General features: G+C 25.7%; 1 protein-coding gene across 3 annotated transcripts; it reads right to left on the bottom strand.

Moving 5' to 3' along the window:
- On the bottom strand, positions 1 to 12754 carry LOC114942379 (aminopeptidase N-like). 3 transcript variants are annotated; one of them, XM_029317724.2, is made up of 14 exons: positions 12625 to 12754; positions 10667 to 11150; positions 9917 to 10372; positions 9180 to 9363; positions 8446 to 8584; positions 7996 to 8080; positions 6817 to 7178; positions 5851 to 6131; positions 4977 to 5170; positions 4536 to 4838; positions 4388 to 4454; positions 690 to 788; positions 406 to 543; positions 1 to 326 (listed from the first exon to the last, which is right to left on the bottom strand). In XM_029317724.2, exons 2-13 carry the CDS (start codon positions 11107 to 11109, stop codon positions 442 to 444), a joined length of 2715 nt encoding a protein of 904 aa, XP_029173557.2. In that variant the 5' UTR covers positions 11110 to 11150; positions 12625 to 12754; the 3' UTR covers positions 1 to 326; positions 406 to 441. The 3 variants fall into 3 exon arrangements, with proteins under 3 accessions (XP_029173557.2, XP_029173559.2, XP_029173558.2); XM_029317726.2 differs by having other exon boundaries at positions 10667 to 10814; XM_029317725.2 differs by having other exon boundaries at positions 10667 to 10807.
- Between the last annotated feature and the right edge of the window lie 3222 nt (positions 12755 to 15976).

The following is a 15976-nucleotide window of genomic DNA, read 5'->3' as shown; positions in this document are numbered from 1 at the left end:
GGATGTTAAGAGAAGGAACAGGGGGAATTTTTGAGATCCCAACCATAGGATTCAAATTCTTTTTCAAATGTTCTTTCCTTCATAATTGTCGCAATAACATCGCGTTTGGCTCTATTGGTCGAGAGGAATCAAGTGGAGATTGTGGATTTATATTTTTATTTTATATCTACCAATAAAATTTATAGTAATATTATATGGCTATTTTATTGTGAACATAGGCAATAATATATAGTTCAATTACATAAAGTAAGTTCGCAAAAAATGAAAAACTTGATGCATGCAGCCATAAATATTTGTAAATACAAAGGCATCGAATAGTAATACATCTAAATAAATAATAATTAAAATAGTGAAATTAAATAGTACATACAATATAAAAAAATTATTCATATGAAGTATATTTACCCATGCAAAGCTGCAATCTTTTTATTTTAGAATTTATCAATAGAAAAATCTATCAAAATACTCTTTCTGTCTTTTGATTTGTTTGTTGCGAATTGATATTCGGCTTTCAATTTTGTCAGAAATCCGCTTAATGAAATTCTAATATATATAAACAAAAATTTGCACAATGAAATCAATATCCTCTTTATATAATAAACAAAACAAATACAAAATTAATATTCAGAAATTAATAAGACAGAACAATATTTCTCTGACATTCGTTTTCTATAATAATATTTATTTACCATTTCTATGTGATAGCTCTTAACAAAATTTTCTGTGTAATTCATTCTAACAAATAGATCTGATTTGATCTTCATGCTTTCAACGTAGTTGTTTATTTCCTAAAATGTTTTTTAACATTATTAATAAATAATAAGATGCAATTTAATTCGACCAAAAACTGGCTATTCATTTATTGAAAATAAGTACACACTACGTTTCGACCTACATTGTGGTCCTTTTCAAGTGCTAGAATACAAAAATAGCAGCAATATAAAATTCTTAATTTTGAAATTAAAGATTTAAATATTAGTTTAAAACAACTTAATTTTGAAACTCAAAAAATTGAGAAAATACTTAGAAACAATTTACCACACGACTTAATTGATAGCTTCTTTGAAATGAATTTAGATTATTTTACAACATTTAATAATAAAAAAAGAAATGCAGAAATAAAAAAATTTAATTTTTTGGCGCATAAACATAACACTCTCGTGGAACCTCTTAAAGATATTGACAACTCAAAATGGGTGATTAATATTAGTAGCACGGTCGTCCCGAAAAATGTAACGGATTTTTTAAGTTTAGGAGATAAATTTGCTCTGCCTATTAACCAACGAGAAAAAAAGAACCGATGTCAAATTGTTCTTGAAACAATTAAAAATATAGAAACTTGTAATAAAAGAATACCTAGTGAGTTGATAGATTCAGCAAGGAGTATAACGACTAATCAAGTGAAAGGTTTTTTAGGTAAACAAAAACATCTTAGCGTTATAGATAGATATATGTTGAAAAGTTTGGCTAATTGCAAAAATTTCATACGTAACAACCAAAACTTATTAATAACTAAAGTGGATAAAGAGCAAGCCACAGTAATAATGAACAAAAGTGACTACTTTTTAAAAATAAGCTTCTTGTTAGATGATCGAACCACTTATAAAAAATTCGACAAAAATCTTATTAAAAAGTTAACAAATAAAATTAATTCTTTGGTAAAGTCTTGGCGCGATAACAATGTAATTGACGAATCAACGTATAAGGTATTAAATAATACAAATGGAAATCTCCCGCAATGTTACGGGCTGCCGAAGATACATAAAACTGGCGTTCCTCTCCGAATTATTGTATCTGCACTTGACAGTCCTGTATACAATATTGCAGAGTACATATATAAAATTCTACACAATACTATAGAAAAACCGAAATCACATATAAAAGACGGTTGGTCATTTGCAAAAGAAGTAAAAAATATGATTATTAATGACGACAAAGTTTTAATTTTATTAGATGTAACATCACTATACACCAACATCCCTAAAGAACTTGTAATTGAGGCGATTAAAAAGAGATGGAACACAATCTCACAGAATACCATATTGAATTTGTCACAGCTTACATTCGTAATAGAAACTATATTAGATTCCACGACATTTAGTTTTAATGGCCACTTTTATGAACAAGTTTTCGGCAGCCCGATGGATTCTCCATTGTCACCCATTTTGGCAGATATTGTCATGGACGATTTAGAAACCTTTTGTTTAAATTCATTGACTTTTAATGTACCTATGTACTACAGATACGTTGACGACATCTTCACGATTTTACCACGCTCTAAGGTTAATGAAATGTTATCAGTTTTTAATGCGTACCACCATCGCCTAAAATTCACTTATGAAATTGAAAAAGACAATTGTTTAAACTTTCTTGACACGAGTGTCATCAGATGTAATGATAGGAGACTAATCACTAATTGGTATAGGAAGCTCACTTTTTCGGGAAGATATATTAATTTTCTTTCCGCGCACCCACTCAAATATAAAATTAATTGCATTAACAACTTAGTCGATAGAGCCATTCTACTGTCTGACAATAAATTTCATAGTGACATATTCAAATTATTAAAGACATTCTAACCAATAATAATTTTCCATTTCATGTTATTAAAAAACATATTAAAAAAAGATTACATGTAATTAATAATATTACTAATAGTTTTGACAACAAGAGAGATGAAAATAACAATAAAAAATTTGACATGTCTTCACATATTATGTTACCGTATATCAATAATCTGACTGATAACATTTCTAAAACTCTTAAGAAAAAAGGATTTAAAATAATTTATAAGATTCCAAAAAAATTAAACACGCTAATTAAACGTGGTAAAGATGTATTACCGAAGATGAACAAAACGAATGTAGTATACAAACTAGAACGTAATGATTGTGACGCGTCGTATATAGGACAAACAAAAAGACATTTGATTACTAGAGTAAAAGAACATCAGAATAATATAAAAAGGCATGAAACAAGCCACTCGGTGGTCAGTAAACATAGAACCGAATGCAATCATGACTTCCGATGGCTTGAGCCATGTATTTTACCAAGAAAAATAGACGAAAAAGAGAGATCGCTGAAATGTTCTACATAAACAGACAAACCAATAAAATTAATTTATAAATAGACACTGATAACCTTAGTCCTATTTATGACAACATTATTCAAATGATTTAAAAAACATAATACTAGTCTACAGTAGCTAACAGATTGTCGATATGACAAGACAACTTTCATGTTTCTATTTTTAATTAATGTAATTGCTGAATAAGAACAAGTATATATTACAGATCAAATTTAGTGTTAATGTAATGTTAATTTCGCTTGCCAAATTATGTATTTTTGTATTCTAGCACTTGAAAAGGACCACAATGTGGATCGAAACGTAGTGTGTACTTATTTTCAATAAATAAATAGCCAGTTTTTGGTCGAATTAAATTGCATCTTATTATTTGTTAAAATTTATCACTGGCGATCAACAATTAATTGTGAAGATTATTAATAAATAACGTTGATGTAACATTAAAATTATTTTAAACATTAAATAATAATTATTAATATTGCATTATTATCATCACATTTTGTATACACGGGGCATTATTTATGAAGTGATCCACCCTTTTCAAAGTTTTCCAATCACGCTGAAATTTGGAGAAAGTGTAGTTCTATCAAAAGTAAAATTATTCCTCAAGTCGTTTGGTCCACGTCTTACGGGTGCTTTGTTAACAGGAACTTGAATTTTTATCATTTCGGCCGTTACGTTCAACTTCAAACGTTGATAAATTTCAGAAGATTACTTCGATTTTAAAAAACAAGGTGTGATTTTGAAACTTTTTTTACGTATTTTAATCTAGTACAATTGGTTTTTTCTTTAAATAACAATTTATATAAGAATAAAATCTCAACGGCAATCGGAGCCTGTGTGGACGACATGCACAAAATTAATAAATTAAAATGAGATCTCAAATCAAACTCATTTATTAAATTCTAAACGTTTCGACCCACTTCGGGTCTTCTTCAGTAGCTGCAAAATACAAAGAAACAAAAATAAAAGATAATCGGTACAAATTTATATAAGATTTTCAAAAAACAAAGTAAAAATCAATTTTTTCACAAATTTAGACATCTTCGATTTTTTTCAAAAAAATTTTAAAAAAAGTAAAAATCTTCCTCTTTAAAACGTTTCTAGGGTCAAGATGGACAGGCTTTTAGTTTTCAAGTTTCCATTTTAGAACTAAGCGTGTGGACCAAACGACTTGAGGAATTATTTTACTTTCGATAGAACTACACTTTCTCCAAATTTCAGGGTGATTGGAAAACTTTGAAAATTTGGGTGGATCACTTCATAAATAATGCCCCACATATAAACACGTAAAATTTTTACCTGAGTTTGATTTACAGAATATACGTTATTAATAATAATAATTAATGCTGCAGTTATACTAACATTTCTAAAAACGAAAAAACAAATGTATATATAATACACATAATAAACTTTTGTACACAATATTTATAAAAATATGTCATATTACTTCGGTCTTATTTCGTTAAAATTATATAATATGTGCTGCAGTATAGCTGAATTCTTTGCGTGCTTCGTAATAATATGTAAGAAACTGTTAAAAGAATTCGGATAATTCTCTTTTGGAGAAATAGTTTGTTTAAATGTTAAATAATTTTTGATGAGATTAATATCTTCAGGGCAAGCCAAGTATTCTAAAAATTTAGTGTCAGATTTTTTCAATCCTTTAGTATACACTAATTGCCATGTGGTCTCGTCTATGGTAGTCATCAAACCTTTACAATATGTCCATTCTTTCCACCATGGAAAAAGTCTAAAACATAAAAAAAAATTTAAATTTCTTATTAAAGATTAGTATCTGCGTCTGGTGATTAAATCATTTTGAACCTTATAGGCGACATCTACAAAAGAATTTGATTAAAAAATGCAAAAAATATATAACAATATTTACTTGTAATTTGTAGGATCTTGGAGATGTTGTTTTAACTTATCGTTGACTGTCTTCTTACAATTGATGTCACCGAGAAAACATGCCCATTTTGCAGCTTCTTGTCGTAAACATATCGTTTTAAGTTCGTCAATATCATCAATTTCTTCATATTTGATTAGTTCAAGTACATTGTGTAATATTTCTCTTACTAAAGTCTAAAAATCGTTAAATATATTCTCTTTTAAATTTTTTTCTTGAAAATTTTCTCTTTCTATAAAACATACAAATCTACTTATAGACGTTAATCTATTCACGTACATATGTACGTGTAAATATACATATGTATTATACATGTACGCAAAAATATGGTTTAATTTGTGCGAAATGTTTATAATATTTAATAAGTATTAAAGTTTTATAACTATTTAACAATCATATTTTAAAATGAAAATCTCTCCTCCAATCATATTTTATTTTTAAATAAGGTATAACATATATCTTTTTGAAATATATAATTAAATTTTTCCAATTATATACATGTTCTCTCTTTTTTAAATTACTAACATGTAATATCGATATGAAGCCAACATAATTGCATTTATTGACAAAGATTTTAAGCACTTTGCTATATATCCAATAACAATGTTATATACTAATAATATTGGCAGTAGTGAAAATCATAGACTTTTCGGACAGTTCTTCGGGTGAGTGATTATTCAAATTGAATGTGTTTGCACATTTGTTTGCGACGTAAAATATATGTAAAACTTTATCGTTGATGGATATATATCTCTACGTATTTAAATTTTTTGTGATCAATAAGTGCGTACATATAAATATTTAAAATGCAAATATTTAAAATGTAACATTTTCATTGAAATTTGTTAATATTTACCGCAACATTTTTATTTTTCTCTTCCAACACTGGAAAAGTACTAAATATGTATTCCAGAGCTTTAAACATAGGATACCATGCTATATAATCTTTTTCTCGATGCAAATACATTATAATATCCCAGAATATATGGGATTGGAGTTTGCCTGCTATCATTAAATGAAATGCATCATCGATAATTTGGGCACGATTAAGAACATGAATTTTCGTGTAATCATCAGAGTTTAGATAAGTTGAAATTCTTTTCCAATTCTCATTATCATAGTTAACGCGATAATATCCTGTCGAATAGTAAATAAATTTTATCAATTTTTTTATTGTTTTGAATAATTTTATCATTAATATACAAGTACTTATTTTCAAACCTATTTCAATTTTTGTTTCATACTTTTGTTTATATAAATTATAATTTAAAAACATATAAAAAATTTAATAGTTATAAATAAAATGCAAATATATATAGAAAATTAATTATAAAAATGTTGACTTAATATTCGAAATAGTAGAGAAAATGAAATTGTGCAAGATGTTGTATATCAGAAAATAAAATTAATTCTAGTTGTGCATAAATAATTATTTTATGCTAACCAATATAATTTCTGTAACATGTAACGTTACGAAAATTGTATGTCACCTGCACTTATTATTATTAATTTCATAAATATAATTATCTTTTTAATAATTTTCACTATTATTAAAATAAAATATTTGTAGCAATGTAACATTAATATTAAATAATATTATTTAGAAAATGCCTACGTATATATCTTAAATATAATATTATATATACAATATAATAATTCAGAATAATTATATAATACATTTTAAAACTATTATTACAGTTATATAATGAATATCTCACATTTTTATAGAACGGTGAATAAAATAAATAAAAATATAAAATAATGTCAATAAGATGTGTGTAAAATAAAGACGAGAAATAAGTCATAATTTGTTGATATTTACCAATTTGTTGTATATTGAATATCATCCAACCATATTCTTTATATGGTAATGATAATGTGAATGGTATTGGTAAAGATTTATCCCATTCCTGGCATAGCAAATAATGAGTAAAATTGTTAAAATCGGGAAACGTTTGCGTAGTAAAAGTTACAGGAATGCACCGAATTTTTAATGTGTCGATATTTTGTATCGATAGAATTGCTAGGCTCTCAGGATTATCATAATTTCGTTCTAGTTTAATAAGAGGACAATGTATTTCTGAAGCCCAATTTTCCATTTTTGTTAGTTGCGAAACAATATCTTGATTTACGTCTGAAGCAATATCTCTCATAAACTTCACAAAGTCTAAACGGTGTAATGGGCTAAATTCACAAAGTGTGTAAAACATATAAAAAAGACATTACAAATATATTCAAATTGTCTGCATAATGTTCATATTGGAAAAAAATTTAATAAATACAAAGAAACAGAATATAAAATTGAATTTCTAATTATATATATATATATATATATATATATATATATATCTTATATTTATATTCTGATAATAAAGAATATAGCATAATTTTAAATAAAATTTAATAAGTTTATTTAATTTTTTAGGCATTATTAGCATTAATGCAGATTATATTTGAGCAAAGTATTGAGAGAATTATAAAATGATTAAAAGGAGAAGTAAAACAAATAAGACGTTGAAGATAAAACAAGAATAAGAAAAATAATATAAAAGTAATCGATTTACGAAAAAAGAAAATAAAAATCGAGAAAGTAATGGAAAAAAGATATAAGTGTTTCATATTTAAAAACCTGTTAAAAAAGATTAGAAAACAAATGTAGCACAAAATGCAATTTAAAAAAACAGATGATATAAGAATTATAGACGATATAAAGAAACAAAGGAAAGAATAAAAAGAATAAAAATAATTTAAAAAATTATTTGAAAAAATAACAATTTTTTTCTACAGAAACGGTTTCATAGAAAAAGTAATAAACTTAAAAATAGTTCTAGTAGAAGATCTAAAAAAATAACGGAATTGTAATTAAGAAAAAACATGAAATAATATCAGAAGAAACAAAAAAAAAAAATACGAGACATTATATAAAACTTCTATCATTATACATTATTTACGTTGTACAATTTTATTTTTTTGGTATTATATTCTATATTGTATTACTCACTTCTTATATACACATACAAATATCCTTATGGCTTTTGGAAATATTTTTTCTGTGACGTGGTACATCATGCGCAGTATAAAAGGTGCTACGATTTACATCAAAATTATGAATTAGATATATTATAAATATATATTTACTATAATAGTTACTTGTAAATATAGTGATTTTGTATATACAGATTAGTAGTCGCGTAAGAGTGAAATGTTTTTTATTGCCGCATCGTTTATCATTCTATTTTATAACTATAAATTTCTAACTAAATAATTAAATATTAATTAAAAAATATGCGTAAATACGTGCGTGGGCGTGTGCGTGTGTGGATATGTGCTTTTATAAAAATAAAATTTAATTAAAATCAAGACAAAGAATTATTTATTTGCTAACTTTACACTTTTCTAAGAATATTAATAGTTAAAAATTCACGCGGACTATATTATATTATGTATATACCTCTGATAGAATTGGGGATTTTCAATGAACTGTTAACTTGTGAAGTAAAATTCCACATATAATAATCACCATCCAAATTAAAAGAATAATGTTGATTTTGAACAACAAATAAATTTGTTATTTGATAATCAGGATAAAACTGTAGAAAGATATAATTAATATATCGATATAACCGTTCTGAAGATACTTGTATTAAATACAAATACTAATAATATTATTAACGTTATTTTATTGTTAAAACGAAATTTCCTCATTTTAAAAAACACGCATTAAAATAAATATAATAATAAAATCTAAAATTTAATTTATATTAATATAATTGGCAAATATTACATATTTTTTAAATTATTGTCTCAGATATTATATTGCAGACCTCTTTTTATCAAATTTATTTAAATAAATATCATGTGTACTAGTTTTTGATTAATCTATTTTATTTTAGATTTCATAAAAATTAAAAAAAGATCTAATAAAGTGGTGTTAGAAAATAAAAATTTTTAATGAATGAAATTATAATTATATGTATGTAAATATGTGAAAGACGTATTTTTCAAAACACAGTTGATTATTCAATATGTATAATGCTAAATATTTTATGACAATTTACAAAGAATGCGTATAAATTGTGAAAAAAGGGTTTGATTTAAGAAAATCTTGGAATATATAAATGCTTAAATATTGTATTGTTTACGAGAAAGTGGGAGCGAGATAACGTTGAAAATATTTAGAATAACCTCATTTACAGCATGCGTTGCAAGCCATGTAATAAAACCTTTTTTAAACCAAAAATCTGACACTAACGGATTGTTCATCATGTCATTAAACCATTGCTGTATCACTTTACGTCCTACTAATTGAGCTACTTCAATCGTGTGAGCAATAGGATATACATTTTTATCGAAGATGATATCTGTTTCCCTGAAAGTTATATTTAAATGTTGAGACTGAAAATTTTCATAGAAAATAAAGCTTTCTTTTTGTTACAATATTTTAATTTAATTGTTAGGTGTCCGATTTACAAATTCATGGGTATGATTTAGCAAATCAGTATTGTAAATCGTAATCGTCGTAAATAATATTTAAAAAATTTTTTAATTTACAATATAAAACAATGATAAATTTCTTTTAAGATGTATATTGTTGACGAAGAACAATAGTTCGAAATAAATAAAAAAATGTCATTCCTTTTAGAGCTTTATTGAAGTTTTAACATCTACCTTAGAGGGTGCGGTTTAGCATACATACTTTCCCCTTTATGTAAATATTAAAACTCAACTTAGATTTCAACTTTTTGAATAATACTTACGATAATAAACATAACTTTTTGTATATACTTAAAATTGATTGTTTTCACAATTCCTGTTACTTTCGAATGTTCACAGAAACAAAAGATATACATGTTTTTAAATATTATAATTTTGCAAACTAATATAATTTTATTTCTAATGTAATTTTAAGCACTTGTACTCACTTATAAAAAACAAATTCGAAAATTGTGCCATCGTCATGGAAATTTGGAATTGCAACATGAGTCACGTACGGTATTTTATTCGAAAGTTGCCATTTATTTTTAAACAACAATGTGATATTTTCAGCTATATTTTTTGCAAAATCTATGTGAAATCCAGATTCATTTCTGCACCACATTTGAATGTTTTGAGTTTTGTTATCAAGATGGAATAGGTGGTAGTTAGACATAACCATTGTTGCGTGATGAGTCAACATTACAGGTGTGATGTCGTAGTGTTTCCATACCAAATTGTACTCATCTCTTTCCGTATTTCGTAATGGCATATTTGACAAAGTTGTGCAGTTATGACATCCTAAAGAAATGTTAAAGGTTGCTTCTAATAATAAATTATGTGAATGCCAACATGGAAACACTTGTCGGGCGCTTATTATCTGGAAATGCGGAGCACCTACCCAACTAGATTTCAAAGAACATAAATTAATGAAACTTTTTTCACAAGCACAAAAGTATTAGGAATTAAAAAATGTATAAATCTTATATGCGTCGACACATATTTATATATATATTATATTTTATAACTTTATTACATATTATTATAATAATAAAAGTAAAGATTGTCCATCTATAGATTTAAATTCCGCGATATGAAATAATTATTGGGACATTTAATACATGAATAGTATATTAATTACAGTGTCTTATGTAATTGCATATTGTACTTTTTTTAACAAACATTTATTATTTACTTACGTAATTTTTTCTTTCGTGTCGAAAATCCTGAAGCCTTTATCAGCAATACCAAAATATTTTATATTTAAAGTGTAATTTCCTGGTGATAACTCTTTCATAAAGGAAATATCAATTGGATCTTCTTCAGTATCATATGTCGGTCTATAAACTGTATCATTGTCATTCTCATGATATTTTTTAAAATTTGTAATTAAAACTATATTTTTAATACATAATTTTTCTGAATATAAATATATGTGTTGCGTTTTGTTAAAAATGTTTATGCTGATATTGTATTCTCCATGGAAAATATTTCCTTTAATAAATGATGTAAGCTTGATATCGTAGTGCATTGGTTTTATATATTCTGATGGTCGATAGCATAAAGATTCATTACGAATAAAAGCCGTTACAGCAATAAAAATTAATCCGCTACTTAATAATAGTTTTAGAAATATCATCATGTCGAAGAAAAGGAATATTTATTTTAAATCTGTAAAACACACTGTGGACAAAAGATAAATAAAGGATATAAATATGGGTTAGATGTTTTTTTTAAATGATTGTTGTATATAAACAGGAAAAATGAATACAAAAAATATTAAAATTATAAAATTATTGAAAAACCATTTTAATTAGTGAAATATTATACGGTGAGGAAGCAAATTTCCATTTGCACAATTTTTTAAAATAAAATTATATATATGTGTATTTCAGTGTCGCACATATTTTAATTGACGGCAGTATAGAAATATTAAATTTAAAATATATTTTATATATTTTTTAAATAATAATGATTTTCACATTGTCAAAATATTATATATATTTAAAATTTATAGAATATTATTTATAGAATATAAAGATTTATATTATATAGAATTATATAGTTGTCTGAAGAAGTGATATACTTTTATAAACACAAGAACCGTTTTTTCTACATACATATATACCTGTGTGTACATTCAAAATAAGAAGAAGACAGTAAGGGTAACAAAGACTAAGGAGCGGTGAGAACGAGAGAGAGAGAGAGAGAGAGAGGGAGAGAGAGAGAGAGAGAGAGAGAGAGGGGGATAGAGCACATTTATATTATTTTTCCTCTAAATGTCTATTTGATTTCTTCTCTTAATTTATGTATTATAAACTTTAAACGAACATTCACTGAGAATAAAACCAACATAAATTTAATTTTTCAAATTGTATAAATTATACATTTGATAAAAAATATTATATAAGATGTCCCAGAACTAGCAATAAACCTGTTAAAAGCAGATACCTGCGATCATTTAGAGTCGATTTTTCCTCGACGAAAATGTTAAAATACCAATAAATATCGAGAATAAGAGATTGAAAATAAAAGGTTTTTTGCAAACTAAGTCTTGTGGAAATATAATTTTAACAATATCACATTTGTTTATTATCGAATCAAGTTTATTCTTATTGGAATTTTAATTTAAGGTTTAATTACTTGATACATAATGGCAAATTTCGGAACATACAAATAATATTAGTCTACCTCGACATTTTTGCTAAGGAAAAATTGATTCTAAATGATCTCAAAATTCTACTATTAACAGGTTTACTACTATTTCTGGGATTCCTATATATATATAATGGGGTTTTTTCAAATCTTTCAGATTAAACGCATGATAATTAATGTGTTATTGATTGCTTCAAATCTATAATATTATGGATTTCTTCATTCCATTGACAATTAGTATGTTCTCTCATTTTATTCAATATAATGTCTAATTAATAAATAATTATTAAAATGATCTCTAGATTATAATTTAAAGATAATTTTGAATAAAACTGTTGGAAATTTTTTAAAATTCTGTTATACTATACGATGAGATTGTTTTGTATTTGTAGACACACATATATTTTTATATTCTAAATTGATTTTGACTTACTCAATATTTCGAAACAGAATGTTAATTGGAAAATTATATTGATTAAGATTATATTATTTTAAAAATTACCTGCAGCAAATTAATGCTTTAGCAGTATGCAATGTTTGAAGAATATAATTATTCACACATACATTTTATTACACAAATATTATATGTACTACGATGTGATTCGAAAGACCACGAAAGACTGACTGGTTCTCTGTACGTGCCATCGTGATAAATATTATGTGTTAGGTCAACAAAACTTCTCTGAGGTTGTTATACAAGGTGTCTCATAGGAAATTGCTGAAACTAATCAGCTGTCATTTTTTAATGCATGCAGTTATTGAGAAAACAAAAATTGTGTTGGACAGAGAAGAGTCTGCAGTTTTTAATAGATATAAATAAAATATTTGTATAATAGCTTATTTTAGTGATAAAAAGTAATTAAAAAAGTGCTAATAATCACATAAAGTCACATAAACTAATGATAAATATTTCCAACAGTGCCAGATTTAATAGCAGCTATTAAAAGGATCATAAATAACATTAAAAATTACATGTTAGAAAAAGTTTTTACGAGTTTTCATAAAAGAACGGAATTTTGTACCAATTCAAATGGTACGCACTTCGAAAATATTTATCATTAGTTTACATATGTGATTATAAACACATCTTCATAACTTTTTTTTTATTAAAATATACTGATATACACAAACATTTTATTTATATCCATTATATATGGAATCTAGCAATCTCAAACCAAGAGATACAGTTTCGAAAAATTAATTTTTGCACTTGGCTCTATTGGCCGATTTAAATATCATATTTAAAATATTTATTATTCATATTTATAAAATTTGATGCAGTGTTTAAAATGTTAATGCAATTACTTTAATTTCTGTAAATATTAAAATAAATTTGATAAATTCGTTTACTTATTGTTAGATTCTAATCATTTGTAATGAATGAATGGTATTGATTTTGAATATCGATAAAATAAGGTTCATTTTTGTAATAAAATTGTGAATTTTACGAGAAAAATATCTGCATGTTTGTTGTAACTTCCATAAACTATTAGATAATGGACTAAATTTTTTTTATAATATATAGATAAATAAAAAGTTTTTAATAGTAGATTTTTGGTATCATTTGGAGACGATTTTTCCTTAGTGAAAATGTTGAGAGAAGCCATCATTTTTAGCATGTTCCCAATTTTTGTTATTATGTATCATTATATTATAACTAACTAAGTCTTATATTAAATTCTATAAAAGCAAACTCTATTTATAATTAACTGAAGAATGCAGTTCTGCTAATATTCAATTTCCACAAGGCTTAGTTTCTAAAAAAGCCTTTATTTTCAACTGCTTATAATTCGAAAATTATTGGTGTCTCGACATTTTCGCTGAGGAAAGATCGTATCCGAATGATACCAGGAATCTGCGATTAAAAACTTTTTTGCCAGTTCTGGTACACCCTGTATATTATATAATATAAATTTATTATTGATTCTGCAAGAATAACTTTTTGACAGTATTGTATTAATAATTGTATTAATAATATATTTAAACAAATACTGGATTTTTGTTATTATATAGTGAACACATTTGATTTTCATTGACTCTAATAAAAGTAATATAAAATTAATGCAATTTCTACAAATAAATACACAAGTATGACATTATTAAAAATAAATGTGACAGTACATTTTAATTTATTTGATACACATACAAATTCCTAATCTATAATATTTGCGATGAGTATAATCTGTATTTTTGTTAGTTTTATTAACTCAATTGTTTACGCTAATCACATTTAGACAGAAAAAAAATCTTTACTGAATAAAAAATAGACTTCAACAGTTGGATAGTTTCTAACATTCGCATCTATTGTAATATATGTAATTATAATATTTTTTTCTAATTGTTTTCTAAACGGCAGAATTCTTGACATTGGATTATTACTATATAAACGTCAAGATTAAAAAACACATTAAGCAGATTTAATATCTGTGTATCAATATTTACATTTTTAGAACGAATCATACATTTCTCGCGATCTCTCCTCTTTTTATCAATATTTCTTCACGTCCATATATCTCGTTAAAATAATTTTTCTTTTGCAGACTACAGTAGTGCACGATCTACAGAGCAGTCATCATAGGAGATATATCAGATATCGAGCAAAGTTAATACTTAGTTATGAGATTACCATATATGCCAGTTTCACTAACTCCACGGTGCATTTAACCGGCTGATTAAATTTAAAAATAATCAACATAAAACTGATCAAAATATTTTTATATTTATTCGAGGGGACCAAATTTGTTCTGTTTTATTTCCTGTAATCGATAATTTGTAACAACTTAATTATTATATTATAATTAGGTATAAATTGTGGATAAGTTTAAAAAATTAATAACCGGACCAGAATCGTTGTATTTAAATAATATTTATATATGTCGAATAATATATGAGAATATATATGTGCAATTTTTTTTTAATTTTTGGCCATAATTGGCTTCTTCTTTCAGCCCTTATTCGCCATTTTGTGATTTAGAATAAGTATTAATTATTCCAACAATTTGTACTTTTTATTTTATACAGCTTAATGGATTATACATGGATGTGGTATTATTTGAGAAAAGATATAAAGTCTGAAATATGCAATATTTGTGATCAAGACTATGACTCACATTCAAAGTATAATATCGCATATAAAGGTACATCCTGATATTTATAATAAATCGGGAAAACCTCCCTATTCTACAATAGAAAACAACGAAAAAAGATGTGATATTCGCCTTAACACATATTATCTGCCATCTTTGCTTCCAACTACTGATATGAGAAGACACCTCATGAATAAGCATAACCTTAATAAAAATGAAGCTATTGATCTCCAAATCTGGGTAAAGGACCAACTTTGTTCAATTAAGAAATGCGAAATTTGCGAACAATTTGAAGACTTTTTTAAATTAATGGTACATTTAATCGAAGTTCATCATGTCACCATACCTGAAAAATATATACCAACGGGGTAAGAAGAATATCCGATAAATTAATTATATTGTTTTCCAATCAGTAATTGCACATATGATTCAAGCAAGACTTTATAACATTGATTAATTCAGAATATTGTATTGTTAATTTTGTGCAGTATATGTTATCAGAAAGATTATACAATCTCTTTTATCGTACTAAAAACGCTGTAAATGTTCTAACGTCAAACAGCAGTCAGCAGCCAACTTGTAATATTTCGAGAACTGACTGCGAGAATAGTGGTGCCGATTTAAATTCTGTGTGTGTGATAAGGCAGTGGAATCTACTAAAGAAGATAATTCTTCTCTTCTTCAGAGTAATTATTTATATTGCTTTTTTATATAAACGAACACACACAAGACAAAATTATAAATATATCGACTGTTTTGAGATCTCAT

This window comes from Nylanderia fulva, unplaced genomic scaffold (genome assembly GCF_048542155.1).
Source record: "Nylanderia fulva isolate GAGA-0341 unplaced genomic scaffold, ASM4854215v1 Scaffold106, whole genome shotgun sequence".
In the NCBI taxonomy this organism is placed as follows: Eukaryota; Metazoa; Arthropoda; class Insecta; order Hymenoptera; family Formicidae; genus Nylanderia; species Nylanderia fulva.
Note: the sequence above shows the minus strand (reverse complement) of the source record. Positions and strands in the feature narration are given on the sequence as shown.